Here is a 23,887-nt window from a genome sequence, read left to right on the forward strand (position 1 = left end):
CCCCCCCCCCCCCCCCCCCCCCCCCCCCCCCCCCCCCCAGACAGAGGATCCAAAGCAGGTTCCACACTGACAGCAGAGAGCCCAACACAGGGCTTGAACTCATGAACTGTGAGATTATGACCTGAGCCAAAGTCGGTTGCCCTGTATACTGGGGCACCTGTGTGACTCAGTCAGTTGAGCATCCAACTCTTGATTTCGGCTCAGGTCACGATCTCACAGTCATGGGATCAAGCCCCACGTCGGGCTCTGCACTGACAGTGTGGAGCCTGCTTAGGATTCTCTCTCTTTCTGCCCCTCCACCGCCCCCCCCCCACTCTCTCAAAATAAATAAATTAAAAAAAATTTTTTTTTAAATAAAAGAAGTTTTTATATATAATTTTCCAGATTTTATCCAACCTTGTGCACAGATAGGATTACATCAAAGTTGTTTTAAAGAGATGCCTATTTATCCTCACTTTAAGAGTCCTGAAGACTTGCTTTTATGGAGTCCTTGTGTTATCAAAACAAGTCAGTCCCAAAACTGGTTGAACATCCAAGTCTTTCCACCCATCCTGGATTTAGGGAATCAGAGGCTCCATAAAAGATCTGTATTTACAAAACAAACCAACAAAATTCCCTGGACATTTCAATACCCTGTTGTTGGCCCTGCATTTGGGAAGCAGATCTATCTGAGCTTTGAGCAGACAGACTGATCAGCTCAGAGCAGAAGAGACTATTTGGGGAGGACAACCTAGAAAACATGAGTTGCTTTAAGATTGTTGAAAATCCAGTCTTCAGTTATTACCTTGATGGGAATATGTTTGGTCTAATCTGCTTTGTGTCTGGACTGGGTAGTCATGATTGTGCACATTGCAGAGGCTGAATTTTATGAACAGGGGAAACAAGGTGGCAGGAATGTGTGGCTAATGATGGTGACGTTCCACCTCTCCCACTGTGCACACGTCACTTCCAATTATGCATAGGTCACTTTAAATGGGCAGATACTGCTGGTGTTCTAAATTTTAAAGTGAAGTGGCTCCTGTGTTTATTTTTCAGAGAATAGAAGATGTGTTTCAGCTATGATGTATTCTAGGAAGCTTCCATTTCTATATACCCACTGTAGTGTGGAAAAGAGGAATTGTTTCTCCCTGGGCGTGGAGGAAAGTGACAGTAATGTGACTAAATCCGTGCAACAGCAAGATGTTTAAACAAGGAAAATTGATAGCAGGCAATTCCTGTTGTCCCACATAACTTTCTCCAGAGCCACTTGACCTTGGCCACATTTCTGTTTCCTTCTACATTTTAAAATTCTGATCTAGTTACGTACATTGATGTTGAAGCAGCTTTCTCTGTGAAGCCTGAAGATTCAAGGAGAGCTATTATTCTAATGAGAAGCTGTCAAAGCGGGATAAAAAAGTTTCCTCTATCCTCTTAGGTTCTTTCTTTGGGGCCCTGCAAACCAGACTGACTACAGATTAACAAGAGAAAAGAAACAGAGTATATTAACACATGCATCATGCATACACATAGGAAAAATTCAGTGATGAGTAACTCAAAGAGACAGTTAGAACTTGGGCTTATATAGCATCTTAACAAATACATTTGTAATTAAAATACATTTGTAGAGAAGTGACAAAAGAAAGGAAGATGTTTTAGACTTCCAAGGGTGGCAAACTATCAGAGGGTAAATGCATATAGAAACTAATGAAGGTTTGTGTGGGTCCTCCTTCGTGGCCATAGGGGGTTTATGGCAGTCCTTACGTCACTGTTTCTGCTTTGAGTCAGATAAGGGAAGCTCCTGGAAGGCTTCTTTCTGCATCTGTTGAATCTCAGTTGTCGTTAGTGCAATAATCCTTATGTCAAAGTGGTATATTTGGGGAAGCACATTTTGATACCCTACATTGTTCTCTCTGAGGAGGATGGTGGGAAGACAGTAAAACTTCACCTATAATGATAGAAGTAGAGACCAAAAAATTCAGGCACATACAAAGCAGGATGGATCCTTGCAAAGTTAATGAAGTGAGAATGGGATGGGAGCAAATTGGGTATTTTCTAAGTACATGCACTGGGCAGTTATTACAGGGATTACTGTTTTTATTTACTGTGACTATTACACTAATACCTGCATGACATTGTGTTTGATATCCGTATGAATTTTTCTTTCATTTTTTTTCTTCAGCGTTGAAGGTAGATTTTTAGATTATTGTTTGCAAACTGAGTGTATCTGCCTATAGTCTTCTAGGTTATACTTTCAGCCTCTAAAACTTAGCAGTCTTTTTCTTTCTCCTAGTAACTGCCTGTCACTGCAATTCCTTGGGGTTTGGAAAATAGAGAATTTATGCTAAATTAACCCTTTGTTGTTTTTTTTTTAATTTTTTTTTAACGTTTATTTATTTTTGAGACAGAGAGAGACAGAGCATGAACGGGGGAGGGTCAGAGAGAGGGAGACACAGAATCCAAAACAGGCTTCAGGCTCTGAGCTGTCAGCACAGAGCCCGACGTGGGGCTCGAACTCATGGACCGCGAGATCATGACCTGAGCCGAAGTCGGCCACCCAACTGACTGAGCCACCCAGGCACCCCTAAATGAACCCTTTGTAAGAGTTATGTCCAAAGAAAGGAAAATAGAATATAAGATTTGGGATTTTATCCATGTACACCAGTCCTTGGGATTCATTCCCACTTTCACATAGAAGATCATCTGTTGTATTAAGTGTGTTGAGACCTTGTGCCACTCTCTGTGTGTATTGTTTACTAATTATGCTACCATAAAATGATCTTCCTATGTTCCCTTCTGCCAACTGCTCTTGCTTATTTAAAGATTTTTCTCTCCATTGTTGTTTAATTATCCAGCTTTTGCCTGCTTGACAGCTTAAAAGTATTAAGAGCTTAATCTTTAACAGCTCAAACAACACATTTATATATTGGTGAATAAGACGAACTTAATAACAAAATTTCTTTTTAAAAATCCTCTTTAGTCACTCTTTAGTAATGACAGAAATGTGTTTTGATTTCTGCACCCATATAAGAAGGGAATATAATGTAGTTTTCTTGTGAAATAGAAAATTAGGAAAAGCTGGATTATTTGGGATACGTTACTATTAGAGAATTGCAGTAATAGTGACTGTGGAGGCATTACTAGAGACAGTTCATTCTGCAAGAACTGATTGTATCAGTCAGGAGCCATTTAGGAAAACAGAAGCTATGCGATTTTATTTTATTTTATTTTATTTTATTTTATTTTATTTTATTTTTATTTTTTAGTAATCTCTACACCCAACATGGGCTCGAACTTACAACCCCAAGATCAGGAGTCACATGCTCTTCCTAAGCCAGCCAGGCACCCCTATGCTAAGTATTTTAAATAGAGAAGATTCAGTGCAGAGAATGGGTTAGGCAACTGTTGGAAGGCTGGAAGATAGAACTGGTTAGATGACATGAACTGTGAGAGTGTAAGGAAACCCTGTAGCATTGGGGTAACAAACAAGAGGAAGTGGTGCCACCAGAATAGAAGGGCTCAGAGAGGGGGCTACCATCTCAGGGGCTACCATAATCTCAAGAACTAAGATCATGAAGAAGGACCACTGCTTCCAGCCCGGCACCATGGAGGTGGGGGGTGGGGGGTAGGGAGTGGGAGGAATTGCCCCATCAGACGCACCGCCAAGGAACAGGAGCAACAATGGGAGAGTGGGGGAAAGGGCCCCTCTTCAAGCCATCTGATGTCACCTGTGACTCCTGTTGGCAGAAGCCTAACAAGGGGCCAAGTGGCAAAGGACTCTGGGAAATGCATATTGCAGAGTATAGAAGGATGGGCATAGAGCTAAGAGGTAAATAATGTGCTCATTGCCTGTCTACTTTCTGGATGGTAGTTCTGGCTAAGTCACCATTTTCCTCGGCTTCCCTTAAAGTGTTGTTCACTTTGTATTGATAATCTAAGAAGGGTAAAGGTTGAGACAAAATAAAAGTAAATTTTGCCCGATTCAGTTTGTTGTTATTCTTCAGTAAATAGTAATAATAATAAGAAGAAATAATAACCTATGTGAAGAATTTTGGTGTTGTGTTAATGAAGTTATGTTGGTTTGCCTGTGTGTTAGAAAGAATGTCATCACAGATTTTGCCCAATTAATTCAAATGAATGTCACTTGCTAGAGAGAATGGACCAAGAAATCAGTGGAAACTCAGATTCAGGCAATTAAATGTTGATATAATTAGCACCCTAAGTTATTTTACTTTTTGAACTTTTCACATCATTTCCTTGTTTAAGGGTGAAATATTGTGACCTGAGTTTCTGAGCCTCCTGAGAAATCTGACAACATCTTTAGCAAATGGATATTTATAAGGTTTCCATAATTAAAACTTTCTTTTTCTTGCATCATATGTCACCTGTTTACCATGTGGGTCATGAGAAAATAAAAACGTTTCTGTCCTCTAATGAAAAGACAGACTTGCCAGTAAGGAAGGAAATTGCCTTGACCTTGGATAAATTGTTACCGTGTGTAGTTTTTGTAGAGTGAAAGGAAGTTCATTCACATAAGACATGGGCATTTGAACGGAGTTAAGGCAAGAAGTTCACCTGCTAAAAAATCCATCATTTTCTGCCTCAGAATGCTTTTATTAACTATGCAGATTGAGACCCAGGCTTTCTGTGCTGTTGTCAGTGTTAAACAACAGGCCCTCTCAAAAGAAAGCAACAGATCATTCTCTCCTTCCAAAAGGAGGCAAACAGGCTTCGAATTGCCAAGATGGGGGTGCCTGGCTGGCTCCATCAGTTAAGAGCGTGTGACTCTTGATGTCTGGGTTGTTAGTTCGAGCCCCACGTTGGATATAGAGATTACATAAAAATAACATCTTAAAAAAATTGCCAAGGTGTTTCACATTGCCGCTTAAGATTTTTCCAAGGAGTTTACTGAGTATGTCTAACACACTCATCGTTTTCTGTGTAGCTTAGATGTAGGCAGAAACCACCTACTAGAACATTCTTCACATGGCGAATTCGTCATATGTAGCTGTTAATCACATTAAATATTTATTTACCCCTTTGAATAATACCTTATCAACGATAGACTATGTGAAGTCTTTCTGTAAAAAGAATAATGATTCGGTTTTTAATTTTTGTCTCTCTAGTAGTCTCAAATATGATTTGACACCTGGGATCACTAAATTATGAATTATAGTTAAGAGGTTATAGGCTTGGGAACTAGACTACCTGGTTCTCATCCCCACTCTGCCATTTCTAGATGTGTAACTTTGGGCAAATTACTTAATTTTTCTGTACCTCTGTTGTTTCATCTGTAAAATGGGGATAGTTATGTACTTCAGTGAGGTATTTTGAGATTCAGCAAGTTAATACGAAAAATTAGAAGTTCTGTAATTATAAGTTAGGCTTGGTAGGGGTTTGGTTTTGGGTTTGGTTATGTCCTAGAGGAAGCAAGAACATTGGAATACTGATTTTTGGGGGCCATGCTTTGTTTCCAGTACGCAGATCTGAATCGTCATGTCGATGCGTTGAATGCGTGGAGAAACGCCACTGTGCTGAAACCAGAGCACAGTTTGGCCTGGAACAACATGATCATACTCCTTGACAATACAGGTACGGAAAGGTGAATTAAATACATTGGAGGAAATGGAGCCATGATGCGGTGCCATTGAATACTTAGGAAACAGATTAGCGTGCTTTTTCTTTCTCTAGTGTGTATTAGTTTAAAAAAAAATTTTTTTTCCAACGTTTATTTATTTTTGGGACAGAGAGAGACAGAGCATGAACAGGCGAGGGGCAGAGAGAGAGGGAGACACAGAATCGGAAACAGGCTCCAGGCTCTGAGCCATCAGCCCAGAGCCCGACGCAGGGCTCGAACTCACGGACTGTGAGATCGTGACCTGGTTGAAGTCGGACGCTTAACCGACTGCGCCACCCAGGCGCCCCTAGTGTGTATTAGTTTTAAAAAAATAATATGGAGTAATACAAAAATGTCTGTTCTTCTAGAAGACAGAGTTTCCTTTGACCTATTGAAACAGGTATGTGTGGGAAAATGACACTTTACTTGGAATTAGTGCTGAGCCAGGGGTGAAGATGGGTGCTAAGATCTCGTTTCGTCTGAAGTGTGTTATCTAGCATTGCCCGTCCCCATGCTAGAGGCACCAAAAGAGCAAAAATGACTTCTGGGTTTTCGACCTGTGAAGACCATGCTCTAAAGTTCATGGACTGTTGTCAAAGGAGATGCCCTTAAACCTACAGTCAGAGTCATGGGTTCTTCTTTTAGATAGGATGCTAACAGACTTGATGATGTGGTTCCTCAGCCCAGATCTTAGCTCGGTCAACCAGGAGTTACCCTGCTCCCCTACTTTTGAAAATCCAAACAGCCCATAAGAAATGATAGTTTTAATTTGGCAGAATTTCAAGCTAGTGAGCCATCTAAGCAGTGCTTCTAATGAAAATACAAAATGTATACTTCGATATGATAAATACTCAGTTATTAAAGTGTTACTGTGGATACTCTTATGGTGCAGACTTGTTTTCTCCGATGTGGGTATAACTGGTATCTGGGAAAAAATTAAAACTAGGTTTTATATGCTTTTAAAGAATTTAATCAAAAGCTGTTTGTATATTATGTTAGAATTGCACTAGACTGCAGTATCTTTGCAATTTATGGGGTTGTGTGTGTGTGTGTGTGTGTGTGTGTGTGTGTGGTGAGTATGTATACGTGTGTGTTGTGCTATGTGTATGTGTGTTATCTGTGTGCATGTGTGTTATGTGTATATGTGTGTGATGTGTGTGTTGTGTGTTTGTATATGTGTGTGCTGTGTGTTATCTATAGACGTGTGTTATGTGTTGTGTGTATATATATATGTGTATGTTGTGCTGTGTATATGTAATGTTTGTGTATTGTGTGTATGTATATGTGTGTTGTGCTGTGTGTATGTGTGTTATCTGTGCATATGTGTGTTACGTGTTGTGTATGTGTGTGTTGTGCTGTATGTGTGTTATGTGTTGTGTGTATGTGTATGTTGTGTGTATGTATATGTGTGTGCTGTGCTGTATGTATGTATCATCTGTGTATATGTGTGTTATGTGCCATGTGTGTATGTGTCTGTGTTGTGTGTATGTGTGTGTGTGTGCTGTGTGTATGTATGTGTTATCTGTGTGTGTGTGTGTTCTGTATTGTGTGTATGTGTGTGGTGTTTGTGTGTATATTGCATGTGTATATGTGTGTTATGCATTCTTCATTGATTTTCTTAAGTCATACCAGTACAATGTTAACGTTTTTTTTTTTTAATTTTTCTATGCTTTCCTTGCAGGTAATTTAGCCCAAGCTGAAGCAGTTGGAAGAGAGGCGCTGGAATTAATACCTAATGATCACTCTCTGATGTTCTCGTTGGCAAATGTGCTGGGGAAGTCCCAGAAATACAAGGTGTGTAAACTGCAGGCCGTGATTTCTTGCAATTAATGCCAGCATCTGACAGAAGCCATAAATGTTACTTCTGCCCAGTTAAATTCAGAATTAGGCAAAAACAGTGGGGGCAGTGTACCAGTGTGGCTTGGTCAAAAAGATGGATTTGCCCAAAAGATGGATTTGCACAGTCAGACTTTGTGTCCTTTCTCATCAGAATTCATCACCATTGCTCAAATGTGGGGTGGGGAGGAGAAGCCCAGAGAGGAGGCAGTGATGCCCCAGCCCCAACCCTGGCACGAAGTTGTTTGATTTTGTCCCTCGCAGGCAGGTGGGAGCTCTGATTTGTTGGTGCGGTCTTCTGCACAAAAAAATTCCAGCCCATGGGGAATGCAGGACTGGTTCTTGCCCATTTAGAGTTTTTCCTCATCTAGAGTTAAGCTGTAGGTCATCTGCAAGGCCCTGGAAGTGTCTGACCAGTGGAACCAAAAGATACTAGATTTAGGCTCCCAGGACTGGCCAGGAGTGACAACTGCGAATCAGAAGGCGCACGGCACTCTGTGGCCTGAAGGGGACTCTGTGTTCCTAACATCAGTGATCTCAGACTTCAAGCGTGCGGCTCAGAACCAGTGAGGGAGTGTATTAGATACAAATGCGCAGATTCCTCCCCACAGGATGCTGTCTCAGTCGACAGGGTGGAGTCAGGGACTGTGCACTTGCAGCTAGCGTCCTAGGTTTCTAACACAGATGCTACAGAAAACACACTTTCAGATGCAGTGCCTTCATCCTCTGTGGCAGCAATTTTTCTTTCAGAATCAGGAGGTGTATCGAATGTTGATCACACCGGGCCTAAAGGAAGTGATTCATTCATGTGTGTTCCATGTTACCTAACTTCTCCTCTGCTCATCACATACCATTATCGGCATAGTTTTCCAAAACAACAGTAAGATAGTTCATGCATGTCTCATTTTTAAATATCAGGGAGTTTGATGGCCCCGGTTAATATTTTGATGTTTCTAGATTTTGCTCCAGAGATGACTTTTTGAGGGGGTTAATTTTTATTTTTTATGGACTTACCAGTATAGAACCAGGGAAAGAAGGCAAGTTTTGTGGTTTTCCCTTCTACCGACCTCTCCAGGCATCCCCGTCAGCCTGGGACGGGTTGGGAGTGTCCAGTGACCAGCTACAGCCAGTCATTTTCAAGATGCAGCCTATGTAACCATTGTGTTGATTTTTCTATCACCCCACAGCCTTTAAACTAGAACTCTATTAAGGTGATAGAACCCACGGTTCATTTGGCTTCCAGTTCATATCATTTTTTTTTCCCAGATAAAGTAGAAAAAACTCCATAGAGCAGAATGGAGAAATGGGTTTCCTATTTCTCTACACATTTTGCATCCTAATTGTGTGGGCCAGGGTGCTGAGCCTAAGATGAGGAAACAGAAGATGAAATCCGAAATAAGAACCTTGCAACAGTTCTGCCAACAGGAGGGACGTGATGTTACTCCCTGAGCTGTGGTGTCAGCCACCGGGTGCTTGCTTCATATATTGTTTTAAGGTCAGGATTTGGAATTTAGATTTTCCTCTCACGATGCTGCAGAAGTGACCCCCATTGCTGTTGGTCAGCTACTTCTAGCCTGTCCTTGAAGGGCACTGGGTGGGGACTCTCTGCAGAGGTGGCAAGGTAGTGGGGACTTAGGGATGGAGAGTCAGGACAGGTGTCTGCTGTCTATATAACTCACTTCGCCTAAGCCTTTGCTGTTCTGTATTATCATTAACTTGACAAGTCTCATTAGTGAGCCTGGAGACTTCACGAGGGCAGAGCCCCAAGTCCCATTTTTACAACTCTTCTGCTATCCAGCGTGCTAATGGGCATTTATTAAGTGCCCGGTTACAGCTGTGAAATGGCTGAATGCTTCCCACATTTGGCCGTGAAACATTCAGGCTTCCAGATTCCCTCTTAAGACATTGATGTGCACAGTGATCTGTATCTGTGCACAATGCCTTGTGCCCCTGTGATTATGGGGCAGATTGTCATCTGAGCAGCCCTGTTACCTAACAGCAGCCCCTGAAGCATCCTTTCATGGCCACCCCACTGTTACATAACCGAGATGGAAGCATAGAACCTCTCTTTCCTCCCGATGCCCCTTCTGTCAGTGTGCCATTTTTAAACTCGGGAACTTTGACTTAGTTTTTCCTCCCCCATTACCTCACTCAGCCTCCTCACACCCCCACTCAAGGTTCAGGCTCTGCCTTGCCAAGAGCGGCAGCCGCCCAAGACGGTACAAGCCCTGCTCCTCTCTCTACACATGCCACCCTGACCCCACCGTGTCCTCCAAACCTGACTCTGACTCCACGTCCTCCTGAATGGTGTCCACACTCGTGGGCATTTCAAAAATTCCTTAAACAAATCCAGAGTCCCCCGAGAACTCCTAACTTGCATTTTCTCTCTCCATCAGTTGTCTCTAATTAACTCTGCTTCCTTTGCAAGTAGAGAAGCATTTTAAAGTAGATTTAGATTCCCTGGACTTCCTATTTCTCAGATTTTAGATTAAATGGTAATATTTGAAAGTCATCAGAAAGCATAGGTACTTAGAAACCACTCCAAATCTATGCAATCCATTTGGTTTCTTTTTTACCAGCATACCTAATATGTCAGGAAAACCTTACACTTCCTTGAACGAGTTTCAGCGACCACAGCTTGGAACGTAGACACTGACTCTGAGCTCCGGAAGTGCTGTTTGCTGACATCTTTTCTTCATTCAGTCCTTTTTGGACAACATCTCCAAAATATAAAATTTTCTCTGCCAGCTCTCTCTAAAAAGGTTGTGGCTTCAGAGCTGTTTGCCCAAATGCCCGACCTGTTTCTCAGGAGTACCATGGGCCATCACAGGGCAAGGAAATTGGTCCTTCTACACTTTATAAAATGCACGATCCTAGATATTTTCCAGGAAGCCCGCCTGGAAAATTCACAGAAGGTGCAGCTAGAAGGAGCAAACCTGTCCCCCATCCACCAACTTTAGTTGTTTAAGCTTACTGTCTGATACTCACTAAAGCATGTGTGGCCCTTCAGTAGCACAAATGTAGACGGGTGTGAGTAGCTACCCCCGGCAGATGTCAGCAAAGAACAGTTCGGCATCTTTATCTCCCAGCATTATGGTAGAACGGGACCATCCAGGCAGCCATGGTCACATGATGATCAGGTAAAAAAACACTTGGCCGTGCCTTTTCGCAGCCCGATTGGAAATGAGCACTATTTGGAGGAAATGCAAGTCTATACAAGAACCAGTTCACACACACCAGGGGCATTTGGTCATGGTCACATACAATCCTGCGACTGCTTACGTGACAGGTAGTTGTCTCTCCCTGCTTCTCCCTGCTTATTTTTTTCCAGCTGAATGAGCCCCTTCTGGATTGCTGAGGGGTTGTGAGTCTTGGGGGGATTAAATCGGCCCCAGCTTCTACCTTGAGAATCCTAGAAATGAATTCATTGATGCTGAATGAAAATGACGCTTTTATGGGTGTCCTCAACAGCCTAGCCCTTTCCTGGTCATTTGACTCTGGCTCATCCTCCACTGCACCCTGAATCGAGCTACTTGCTTCAAGTTGCAAACTTTCAGCCACTTTTGGGAGGCAGGTGGCAAAGCTCATTAGCATATTCGTGCTCTCTCTGCAGTCACCATTGCTCTCCGTTGCCCATCTTCCCCTCACTATTGTTCTGTCCCCTTTGCCCTGTCACACACTTCCCTGATTGCCCTTCAGAACCTCTTAACAGGGTATGGCCCCGCTGGCCTTCCCAAATGTTTCTGGGAGAAGGATGCAGTGTCACAAAACAACGTTTGAACAGTTTTAAATGTTTGAAAACTGTACACAGCAAAACTGTGTGTTGCTTTTGCATCGTGCAATACCTTATTTTTTATATCATTCTTCAGGAATCTGAAGCTTTATTCCTCAAAGCAATTAAAGCTCATCCAAATGCTGCAAGTTACCATGGCAATTTGGGTAAGGAAAATTTTCAATTTGAATCATATCAAAAGTCCGTGTAAGTTTAAAGAAATGGGTGCATTCTGTAATATCAATGTAGAGAAAGTAGTTTTTAACAAATCTAGCCTGCATTGGTCTTTATAATCTGGTTCTAAGATGTGGGTTTTTTTTTTAAGTTTATTTATATATTTTGAGAGAGAGAGAGAGAGAGAGAGAGAGAGAGAGCAAGCAAAGAGGGAGGGACAGGATCCCAAGCATTCTTCGTGCTGTCAGCCCCATGTGGGGCTCAATCCCACAAACCATGAGATCATGATCTGAGTCGAGATCAAGAGTCAGATGCTTAACAGACTGAGCCACCCAGGTGCCCCTCTAAGATGTGTTTTTTTTTAAAAGAAATTATTACATTAAAAAGGTAGCAAAATAGTAGTCCTATGTATAAGTTGTAACTGTATGACCAGACCAACACCCAAAATTCCCCACTCAGTTTATCCCCTTCTTATGATAAACTTCGAGTTTCTTTCTTTGTGTGAAAGATCCTAGAATGTTAAACACAGAATTACTTTGGAAGTTTCTGGTCTAACTTACATCCTTTCCTTTATTCCATAGAGGACCTTCCATTATAGCCTGGTCTCCACTGTGTTCTTATGTTCTCTTAGGTCTCTGCTAAAAGTACATTTACAGGGGCGCCTAGGTGGCTCAGTCCTTTAAGCGTCTGACTTTGGCTCAGGTCATTATCTCACAGTTCATGGGTTCAAGCCACACATCAGGCTCTGTGCTGACAGCTCAGAGCCTGGAGCCTGCTTCAGATTCTGTGTCTCCCTCTCTCTCTGCCCCTTCCCCATTCACATTCTGTCTCTCTCTCTCTCAAAATGAAGAAAGATTTTTTTAAAAAAGGTTATAAAAAAACAAAATAAAATTAAGGTGCATTTACAATTATTTATTCTCTAGAATTCCTTTTTCCATTTTTATATCTCAATAATTACCATTTTTAGAGTGTCATGTCAATGCTTAGAATGCTCAGCATGTGACTATGTTTTCACCAAATCAGTTCCCTACAGACTCTGTAGCTACTCATCATGAAAGTCACAAAGCAGCAATAGTTACTCTTCCGCCCATGTAAAAAATTAGTTTCACTTACAAAATCATGATAATAATCAGACACTTACCATTCTAATAGATTTTAACTATCATTTTATGGTCAGATCTTGATGTGAGTGCCCTTATTCCTGGCTAGCAACAAACAAGCTAGTATTTTGACAAAAGATGTAGGGGAATCATTATTCAGATGCTGGACTTGGCACATGGTCGGGGCCCTGAGACATACCAGAGCCCAGCCATATCCAGCCTGACTTCCTGGAACTTTCATGGCAACTTTGAGAACCTTGATGTAATCTTAGTTTCCTTCTTTATGTAATAATGTTGCTGTAAGAAGATGGGTCATATCTAGTGATCTGCAGAACCCCAGGAGTAACGGGAGGTGGTTAAACAGACAATCACCAGGGAGTGTGGTTATTAAATAAAGTTTGCAGCACAAACAATATTATTTGAAACAATGATTTTTGAAAACTCTGTGTGTATGTGTGTGTGTGTGTGTGTATTGGCACAAGTGGTTGGGAATACTGTAAGGTATTCAGAAGCATTTCCAATGAAATCCCTCTCTTGCTATTTCAGCTGTGCTTTATCATCGTTGGGGACATCTAGACTTGGCCAAAAAACACTATGAAATCTCTCTGCAGCTTGACCCCACTGCATCAGGAACTAAGGAGAATTATAGTCTATTAAGAAGAAAGCTAGAACAAAAGCAAAAGAAAGACGTCTGATCCTTTTTCCTTCATTTTTTGTTTGTGTGCATGAGGTGTATCATTAATATATGGTTGTGTTTAACCATTTAAAAGTCCTACATGTTGTTTATTTGACTGTTTTTTTTTCTATGAAAACACGCAAAAAGACACGCAAAAAGATTACAGCACCAGCAGTATACTCTTCTTGAATGCTCGATGTGGTTTTTGCATTGAAATTGTATTTTTTCAGACTACTCAAATGTAAATCCTAAAATTCCAAAAATGAAATCTTTTTTAATTAAAAAGAAAAAAAGAGAAAAAAAAATTAGGTGGAGCAGAATGTAAAATTAAACCTGCATATGGGGTGTGAGCCACGTTGTACAGAGACTAACACTATTAAATGTCAGTTGTGAACAAGAAATCATAAATGGACTCCCACGGTTTATATAAATATCGAATATGTCTGTATATTAGAATTTTTATTTAATGACAAGAAAAAGTAAATTAAGATTTTTGTTTCTTTATCTTTTTTTAACAATAGACTATGAATTTCCCTTGTAAGGAAATATATTTATTTGTATTTTTATGTTTTAAACAGGGCAAATAATTGAATGAAGAATGGAAATTTTAACATCTAGTATATTTATATACTTTCCCGTCATTGGAAGACTCACTCCTGCAATCATTTTTGGATTCTCCGATTTGTGCAGCTTCATGACAAAGGAAATTATGTAGTATTCACATTCTATATAAGCTGTTGGTATTAATAGTAAATTCAAGCCATGCTTTAGGCAAAAGCAGGCAGTCAGCCTGATGTTTTTGTTTTTGTTATATACAGTATTAAGAGGGTTACATATCTCTGTAAGTTGCTTTTTTTAAGTTTTTAGCTATAAGGCAGTGTTCTGTTCGGCTTAATGGAACCACAGTCATTACTATATTCAGGAAATGCAAGAGGTAGATTTTGTCTTAAAAAGAGCCACATTTGGGGAATTTGTGGTATTTTTAAGAATTGAATTTTTTTCTACTTTATTTGATCAAGATAATCCTTTTTGCTTTATTCTTCTGTATATGGTGTTGACCTAATGCTTTATGCAACCTCTATAATATCTTATGCAGTAAAATTATTACACAGGCTGGTATAAAAATGTATTGCCTTCTTAATAGGTGATTTTCAAGTTCATGAACTTTGTGTCTTCCTTTCCCTTAAAATGAAATCCAAGTGACCAATTCATCCTTTTTCATATGTGGCTTCTCTTTGGTGTTAGAGACCATTTAATACAATTGTCCTCTATCCAAGTTTAGAGAATGGGAGGAACGGATCCACAATGAGATGAATTTAATTCTCTACACTCACATTTTGGGGAGCAGATCTGCAATGAATTGTAATTTACAAATTGTGACTTATGGATGGTTGAGGTACATCAAGAAAGAAAGTACTGGTGTGTGACATACATCAGAAAAGGAAGTGCTGTGTTTCAAACATTTTTTAAATGGTCCCAAAATAACAGTAACAATTTATAGATCTCTTAGGGGCGGGAGCTGTCTTATTCTTATTTATGTTCCTACAGTGCTTAGCTCAACAGATAATAGATTCACTATATGCTTGTCGATCTTTGTTTTGAAAGCAAATTTCTTTCTTTATAACAGTACTTGCCTTTTGAGAGTAAAGAAAAATATTTCTTGTAAAAGCTCCTTCAGGAGTTTTTTTCCTACCAATACTAAAACTTTAGTGTCAAACCAAGATATGCACATCCGGGACCCCTGTCTACAGAAGGAATCCCCTTAGCTTCCACTGCCCCATCTCTCAGGATTTCCATTATGGCTGTCTTCTCTGCAGAGAAAACAGTCATTAATTTGATTGATACTTCAGGCAGTCTTCTGTCTCCGCAGATCTTGGAAGTGCACCATGCTGGCGCTGGCCCTTTTCTCTCCACCTTGAGGTGGCCACCCTCTGCTTCTTGGGTTTCCTTCCCAACAAGCGGGAAGTGGGAGTCTGTCTCTCATTTCCCCTCTTATTTTATTTTAATGTTTTCAGTGCTAATCACAGTAGGAGGTGGAGTGGGGGGGGGGGTGGTTGTCAAAACAGACATGGGAGGAGTGTCCAGGTTGAGAAATCTGAGAGCCTGACCATCATCCTATAGCTCCCTAATGGTGAGATCACACACACACACAAAAAGGCAGTTTGTGGTTGTCCTCTGTTTGCTACATTTCTTCCCTGTTTATATTCAGCCTTCCAGTAGTCCTTAAAAGTTTCATCCTTAGGGGCACTTGAGTAGCTCAGTCAGTTAAGCATCCAACTTTGGCTCAGGGTATGATCTCAAGGTTCGTGAGTTCAAGCTCCCCATTGGGCTCACTGCTGTCAACATGGAGCTCACTTCGAATCCTCTGTCTCCCTCTCTCTCTGCCCCTGCCCCACTATTTCTCTCTCTCTCTTTCAAAAGTAAACATTTAAAAAGTTTTGTGGTACAGGGCGCCTGGGTGGCTCAGTCGGTTGAGCGTCTGACTTTGGCTCGAGTCATGATCTCACAGTTCATGGGTTCGAGCCCCACATCGGGCTCTGTGCTGACAGCTTAGAGCCTGGAGCCTGCTTCGAATTCTGTGTCTCCCTCTCTCTCTGCTCCTCCCCTGCTCATGCGCGCTCGCTCTCTCTCTCTCTCTCTCTCTCCTTCAAAAATAAATAAAAACATTTTTAAAAATTGTAAAAAATGTTTTGGGGTACCTAGGTGGCTCAGTCAGTTAAGAGCCCAACTCTTGGTTTCGATATAGGTTATAGGTCATGATCTCACGGTTGGTGAGTTTGAGCCCCATGTCAGGCTCTGTGCTGATGGTGTGGAACCTTCTTGGGATTCTCTCAAAATAAATAAACTTCAAAAATAAATAAATTTAAAAAGTTTCATCCTTAGACTTAGCCTACTGCCTTGATGGGGCTCTCTGGGGTTCTGATTCTACCCTATTTATTAAGCATGGTCTTTACATTCATTCTATTTCAAATGACCGACTTAAAATATCATGCAGAATAAAAGGTTGAGCCCCATAGCACAGCAGTGGACATCTATGTCTGTATTCACATCCGTCAGCTTAGACTTTGGGGTGAGAAAACCTAGACTTGGGTCTTGGTTCTCCCACTGTGATATCATAGGCAAGTCATTTAGCATTGCTTAAGCCCCAGTTTCTCATCTGTAAAATGGCGATAATACAGCCTCCCTCACCCTAATGAAGTACTTGGCCCAGAAGACCCTCAAAAAATGACAGATTCGAATTTTGGAGAAGGGTGTAGATTTTTGCAGCAAACAGATTTGACCTTAAATACATTCATTCCCTCAGTCAACAAATCTAAGTGCCTGCTGTGTGCCAGATACTCTCCTAGGCAGGGGGAATACAGTGGTGAGCAGAAGTGGATATGACCCTTTGCCTTCATGTAGGGGATAGTACAGTGAGAAGCTATAATTATCACGTAGTCATATAATTAATGATAGAAGAGGGAGACCGGATCTTGCCTGAATAGTCAGGAAGGGGTTCCCTGAGGTGGCTTTTGAACTGAGATTTGAAAGGCAGAGGGGAATAAGATCACTCTAGGTCAGTAGTTCTCACTCACAGGAGATTTTACTCACAGGGGACAGTTGGCAATGCCCAGAGATGTTTTTGGTTGTCAGAACTGACGGTGAGTGGGAGGATGTTACAATTACACATCCTACAATACACAGGACAGCCCCCACCAAAGAAAATGATCTGGCCCAAAGTGTCAGTAGTGCCAAGGTTGAGAAAACCTGGACTGCATACATAAGAAAACCCACATGCAAAGGCCCTTCCTTGAGAAAGCTAAAGTACTTGCTGAACAAAGTCCAAGGGGAAGGGGAAGGGGGAGGGGCACTTGCTGGAGCAGGTAAAAGTGACCAGGACCAGATGGTCCTTAACCATGGGACACTGCAAAGCAGGGTGGGGGGCGGGGGGCAACATGACCAGATGTCTATTTTGAAAAGATCACTTGGGCTGTCAGTGGAGACGAAATTGTAAGGAGGCAAACCAGTGAAGAGACCACTCCATGTGGCCAGGGGAGGGATGAGGGGGCTTGCTGTAGCCAAGTGGCAGTGAAGTTGGAGACATGGGAACTGACCTAAGAAATGCTCAGGAATCAATTGGTGATGGGTAGAAGGAGAGTGGGTGAGGGAATGCCTGTGTTCCCATACGGTTACACATAGAAGCCAACAGTCAGGACCTCAGACTGGTTGGAGTTTAGCTCTAGACAAGAGGAAATCAAGTCCATGCATGTAACAAGTTCCACATAGTGACAGATGTAGACACATTTGTACATTTGTACGCTTGGCCAAACCCCAGTTTGGGAATAAAAATCATCAGTAAGGCAAGCCAGAATCTTGACAGAGGCCCTGCCAAATATGGTGTCCAGCAGATGTTCGGGTCACTGGGGCCCCTTTCACTCTACAACACATTGGTCCCAATTTTGTGATTTGTATTTTGGGGCCCATCATGCATTCCCCCCACCTGACCAAGTAGCACTAAACTTACAGCTCTCCATACTCTTTATCCCCATCTGGTGAGCTTCCACCCCTAGATTTCCACACACATGTCTGTCTTTTTGACTAGTGTGCCTCCTCTCTTAAGGGCCTCTCTCTTTCAAACAGGGTCTAGCTTTTCAAAGCCCATCTCTCTTGACTCCCATCCTACTACATTCTGAATTGCTGTCACCCATCTTAGATTGTTTTTACTCTCACATTACTACTTTTTATTTGGAGGCCATGGTCAATTCACATGCAGCTGTAAGAAATAATATAGAGATCCCAATACTCTCTACACCCAGTTTCCTCCAATGGTGACATCTTGCATGACTGTAGTACAATATCACAGGCAGGAAATTGGCATTGATACATCTACCAACCTTATTCAGATTTCACCAGTTTTGTATGCACTCATTTGCATATTTAGCTCTATGACACTTTATCATGTGTAGATTTGTGTCAGGATATAGAACAATCCCTCTACAAGGATCTCTTGTGCTACTCTCATGTTATTATTTGTCTCAAATATTTTCTTGAGCACCAACTGTGCCTGCTGCTGGGGATACCATCGAAAGTGAAAACAAGGGGGATCCCTGCCCCCGGGGAGCTTCAGTTTACGTTACGTCTGCCTTAAGAATGGTTCCCAGCCCCCTTTCCAGGGGACTTCTCTCAGCCCACAGGCCCCTTGGTCAGGCATTTGCACTTCTACATTTGTAGCTGTCCAAGTTCAAAATTCTCCATCAGTTGGGGAATCTGTTTTTCCTGGAGGCAATGAAATATACAATCAAGATGAATTTTCTATTTCACAGGAACAGATATTGGTTCGGTTACCTCTGCCTTCTCCTTTGAGCCCCATATTTTTGGTGAAAGTTTCACCAGGCATCCACAGGAAGGGAAGAGTATATTGAGGCAGAAACTCCATTCAAGGGTCAGCCATATTGTACATGGATAAGGGGAGGCACCTACCATATTGACCCAAATAGAGAGATCCCAGAGTTGAGTAACCCTGGTTTTTAAAAAAAAATATTTATTTTTGAGAGAGAGAGAGAGACAGAGCATGAGCAGGGGAGGGGCAGAGAGAGAGAGAGAGACACAATCTGAAGCAGGCTCCAGGCTCTGAGCTGTCAGCACAGAGTCTGAAGTGGGGCTCGAACTCACAAACCGCAAGATCATGACCTGAACTGAAGTTAGACACTCAACAAACTGAGCCACCCAAGCATCCCTCAGATTTATATTTTTAGCACTACGTTCTGACTCATTTAGCAAGTACTTTAAATCTGTTACACTGTTTATCAAAACTGCCTTGAGCATCCTGCATGTCTAATAATTTTATTTTTATTTTTTTATTTTTTTATTTTGAGAGAGAGAGAAAGAGAGAGCAGGGGAAGGGCAGAGAGGGAGACAGAGAATCCCAAGCAGGCTCCTTGCATCAGTGTGGGGCCCAATACCAGACTCAAACTCATGAACCATTGAGATCATGACCTGAGCTGAAATCAAGAATCAGATGCTTAACCGACCAAGCCACCCAGGTGCCACATAATTTTATTTTTAAATATGTGGCATTTTTCACGGACCAACTTGGTGATCCTTTTCTGCTTCCAACTTGGTGATAAGTGTTTGAGAAAACGTTTTTCCTTGTAGATTCAAATTGCACTTTCATCTATCTTTTAAAAACAGATTTGTCTCATCAGCTACATTCCTATAACATTAATTTTGATGGCTGGACTTGAGATTTATCTTGGAGAAAATCAAAACTACTCATTTCTAGAACTTTCTGATAAAGTAAATGGATGATAGCTTTTAGAGTTTTTGTCTAGGCATCTACAGACATCAGCGAACAAGGTGATAAAGTAGAAAGAACAGAGCCCACGAGTGTGAGATTGTCCTCGGGCCAACTTCAAGGCATAAGTCATTTTTTTTTTTAAGCTTCAAGGATTTAGTTAGTTACCAACATTTCCAACCTGCCATTAGTTAGCATGAACCTGGAGTGAACCACTTAACTACTGCATGTCTCCAGTGCTTCTAATAAAAATCATGGTGGTTGCTACTTTGTCATTAATTTCTCCTCTACAAGATAAGAGGGTTGGGCTACACCAGTGGACTTCAAACATCCCTAGACGCTTAACCCTTTTTTCTAAAAAAATTTAAATCTTAGACAGAGGTCCATTATAAAAAGTTATAAAAGTGAGGGGTGCCTGGGTGACTCAGTCCCTTAAACGTCTGACTCTTGATCTCAGCTCAGGTCATAATCTCGCAGTTCAGGAGTTCGAGCCCCGTGTTGGGCTCTGTGCTGATGGTGCGAAGCCTGCTTGGGATTCTATCTCTCCTTCTCTCTGCCTCTCCCCTGCTTGTTCTCTCTCACTCTCTCAAAAATAAATAAATAAACATAAATACTTTTTTAAAAAGTTATAAAAGTGAGATGCTGTGAGTGCTGATATAAATGGTCATTAAAAAAATTGCCGTGAAATGTAACAATGTTTGAAATGCCAACACCTTTGTGGAAATAAAATGTTTTCAAGGCTTCTAGTCCTTCAAAATATTTTGAAATTAAAAAGTATCTTGGACTGAAAATAGAAACTTCTCCTCTGCCACTCATCATGCCAAGATAGCACAGATTAGGCTAGCTGCAAAGTGAGCAGGAAACCATATTCCTCCCATGGACACACTGAAGTCCATGTCAAATACTCCCCTTCAGTGGCTGACTGCTGTTTTCTTACTGAGAAATCTTGTTCTGAAGAGCACTGACTATTAAAAAATGTTGCTATTTGGGGTGCCTGGGTGGTTCACTGTGTTAAGCGTCTGACTCATGATCTCAGCTCAGGTCTTGATCTCAGGGTTGTGACTTCAAGCCTGGTGTTGGTCTCCATGCTGGGCTTGAAGCCTACTCAAAAAAAAAAAAAAAAAAAAAAAAAGAGCTGCTATTTGAAATCATCAGTAAGAATGGGCAAGCAATGTAACCTCTCTATTTCATCTGTAAAGTGGAAGAAATTCTCTACCAGGTCTTTACCATACAGCACAGGAGTAAGCCTTAAATATAATGTATATGAAACCTCTTCATGGGTAGAACTACATGTATGGGGCTGGTCATCAAAATCAGTCATTCTAACCCCAAGGTTCAAATATAAAAGAAACTATTAGTCCAGATGACATACATTCCAGTGTATACCACACAGCTTCCCTGTTTTAGCCCTCCTGTTAAAGAGCACGGGCTGGGCTCACCTGGATATGGGTTCAAATCTTGCCACTCTGGTTTTCTGGCAGCATGCCTTTAAGTGGGCTGTTTAGCCTCTTGGAGCCATTTCATATGTAGAATGGAAATGATAATATCTGCTTCATACTATTGCTCAAGGGCTAAAACGAGAGAAGAGTCATACTGTGTGAGGCACATAACAGCACTCAAAATGTGTTCATTTCCTACATTGACAGCTCAAGCGAATCAAGCTACATTTTATTTTGTAATGTCTACATTTCTAGGCACCAGGTAAGCATTATTTCCCTTAAATGCAATTATTTCCTTTCCATTAAATGCAATTACTGTTTGGAGAGCAGAACCAAATTACTTGATTCTGATTTTAGGAAGAACAATGGTAGTGATATTACATGGTCAGATATTGGTTTGTGGCCTGACAATGGTTCTTTGCAATGTAATTAGCTTCCATCATGGTGGATGGCATATTTCATTGGCCATATTACTTTTTCTGGGAGTTCTTACAACTATTCTCCTATTCATGAATAGGGATTATTCACCAAAACTAAATAATCTTATGTATATAATCTATTTAGTCTTGGCTTTTTATTCTTAGAAGTCCAGAAAATGGGCAAGAATAGCATAAACCATTTCAACTGCAATTGCCTTGAGAAGTCCATAGACTTTTTAGAAAATATACTGCATTTCTTTTGTGGAGAAAATGTCAACACCTTAGTTTTAAATATCTGACAGCAATGCACATCATCTTTAAAACATTAATTCTAGAAATACCAGGATTGAATTTAATGTGAATTAACATAGCTTCATGAGATTGGTTTTCTCTGTTCGTTAATTTCTTTGCCATGGGAATTGTTTAGCAGTGAGATCTGTTGTACCAAGTAAAATAACTTGACAGAATGAAAAGAAGACAAAAAAATAACCCCGCTGCTTTCAAATTTAACAACAATTTTTTTAGAGTCAGGTTTAGAAATGGAAGAAAGGAATCCAATTATTTGCATAATGCATTTTTTTCTATTTTTTTTTTGCACACAAATTTTCTAAATTAGCCTAATTAATGGATGCTGTGTTGAACCGCAAAGGCTTTTTGGTAAGTTTATATAGATTTACATAGGGAAAATGACCAAAATGTAAACTTCACTTAAATAAATATTACTGAATACCTAATTTTGTGTACCATGGTGGCAAGTGCTGGAAACTCAGACAAAGGATACAAATCTGCTCTCATGAAACTCAGTCCAGGAGGGAGTCAGTCATATAAATTAACTATTACAAGAAAGAGAGGTAGGTATTGTAACAGAACAAAAAACTATAGGGCAAGGTAGACAAACTCTTTCTGTAAAAAGGCAGATGGTAGGTGTTAGGTTTTGTGGACCACACAGTCTCAGTGGCAACCAAAGACTACACGAACGAATGATCGTGACTATAAACATTGAACTGTATCATGTAGTTTTCATATGTCATGAAGTATTCTTTTTTCTTTTTTTTTTTTCAAGCATTTAAAAATGTAAAACTCATTAGTCATGGGCCATACAAAAACAAGTGTTGGATTTAGGTTGTAGGTTATTTGGGGCCAAAGAGGATTTTTTTTTAATTTACTAGAATAATTTGATAATATTTCAGTAGATTTTATAGTGTTATTTAGATTTCAAGCTCCTCACATAGTCTCCTCGTTCTGTTATTTATTTCACGTTATGCCTACAGTATATATATTTCACATTATACCTACAGTTTCAAGGGATGCAAATGTTTTCCTATCTGTAGTGTGGAATTTGCAATGCTGGAGGCTTGCAGGAAGGGTCACAAGGACACTGAGGCTGGACTCTTTCTCATAATACTAAGTAGCAGTGCATTTAGTCAAATATAAATATAAAGCAGGGATCTATCTTATCTCCCTTGTTAAAGTCTGGAAAACAGAGCTTGGAAATCACCTACTTGGATTTAGACAACAAAAATGGCCAAATTGTATAATTCCAATTAAAGATAATTTGTTGGTTTAAATCATTTGAGTGATAAAGGAAACATCTGCTGAGCTTTAAACCTACATACATGATTTGCAGGCTTGACCCTCAGCCTGGATGATATGGGACATTATGGATGGCAAAGTAATGGACCAGAATGAACACAGAAACAGCTGATGGTAAGCTGAGCCCTTTTCGGTGAGTGACTCACCCTACAATTTGGATGCAACCTGACAACCTCAATGAGTCCACTCTGTTCCTAAACCCACCAGAGCAGTTGGCTTGCAAAGCACTCCTGTGTAACTTACCAATACTAAACTGACAAGCCATGGACTTGTAACCAACCACTCAGTTTTCTTGAGAAACTGGGTGACTTTCACCTTTCTAAGGGCAGCCCACACCCTTCCCTTTGCTGGGCAGTTGTATTTACAGACACAATGTCCCTGTGTGTGTCCATACACAAGTAAATCCTGGGAATCTAGATTCTACTCCAGTCTACCCGAACCAGAATCTGCATTTTTAACCTAGATCTTCAGTTGTTTCACATACACAATTCTGTTTGAGAAACACTGGAGCAATTCTTCACTAAATCATGGTTTTCAAACTTGAAAGGCATAATAAACACTAGTTAAAATGCTAGGCCCCACGCCTAGAATTGGTGGTTCAGAAGATCTCAGGTGTGACCTAAGATTTTGCATTTCTAAATTCCTAGGTGCTCCTGATACTGCTGGGCTGAGGTCACATTTTGAAAACTACTACTTTGAACTATTTGTCTATAAGTCGTTTTTTGAGAGTTAGCTGAAGAGTTCATCCCACAGAGCCTACTCTATGTTGAATCAAACTCTCCAGCCTTACCTGCCATTAAATGCAATTGAACACTCACCTTGTAATCATCTTTAATTTTCCTTCACCAGAGGAATTATGTATTCATGCATTTGGCTCATTTTCCTTTGCCAACATGATCATCCTCCCTCAAAAAGGAAAAGAATCATTCTTCATTAAAAAAAAAAAATTAAGATGATTACTGCTACTCTTTTAAAATGATGTTAAAAATACATGCTAGACAAGATTTTCAA

The 23,887-nt window shown here is 40.8% G+C and overlaps 1 protein-coding gene across 3 annotated transcripts in view; it reads left to right on the forward strand.

Annotated features, from left to right (window-relative positions):
- Window positions 1-14,362, forward strand: part of TMTC4 (transmembrane O-mannosyltransferase targeting cadherins 4) — a 66,299-nt gene extending 51,937 nt beyond the window's left edge. For all 3 annotated transcript variants that reach the window (XM_040487133.1, XM_040487134.1, XM_040487135.1), the window contains exons 15-18: window positions 5,454-5,568; window positions 7,275-7,387; window positions 11,299-11,368; window positions 13,022-14,362. In XM_040487133.1, coding sequence (XP_040343067.1) covers window positions 5,454-5,568; window positions 7,275-7,387; window positions 11,299-11,368; window positions 13,022-13,170 — 447 coding nt within the window. In that variant the 3' untranslated portion in view covers window positions 13,171-14,362. The remainder of the gene's footprint in view (window positions 1-5,453; window positions 5,569-7,274; window positions 7,388-11,298; window positions 11,369-13,021) is intronic.
- The last annotated feature ends 9,525 nt before the right edge of the window (window positions 14,363-23,887 follow it).

This window comes from Herpailurus yagouaroundi, unplaced genomic scaffold (genome assembly GCF_014898765.1).
Source record: "Herpailurus yagouaroundi ecotype Mexico unplaced genomic scaffold, PumYag 164, whole genome shotgun sequence".
Taxonomy (NCBI): Eukaryota; Metazoa; Chordata; class Mammalia; order Carnivora; family Felidae; genus Herpailurus; species Herpailurus yagouaroundi.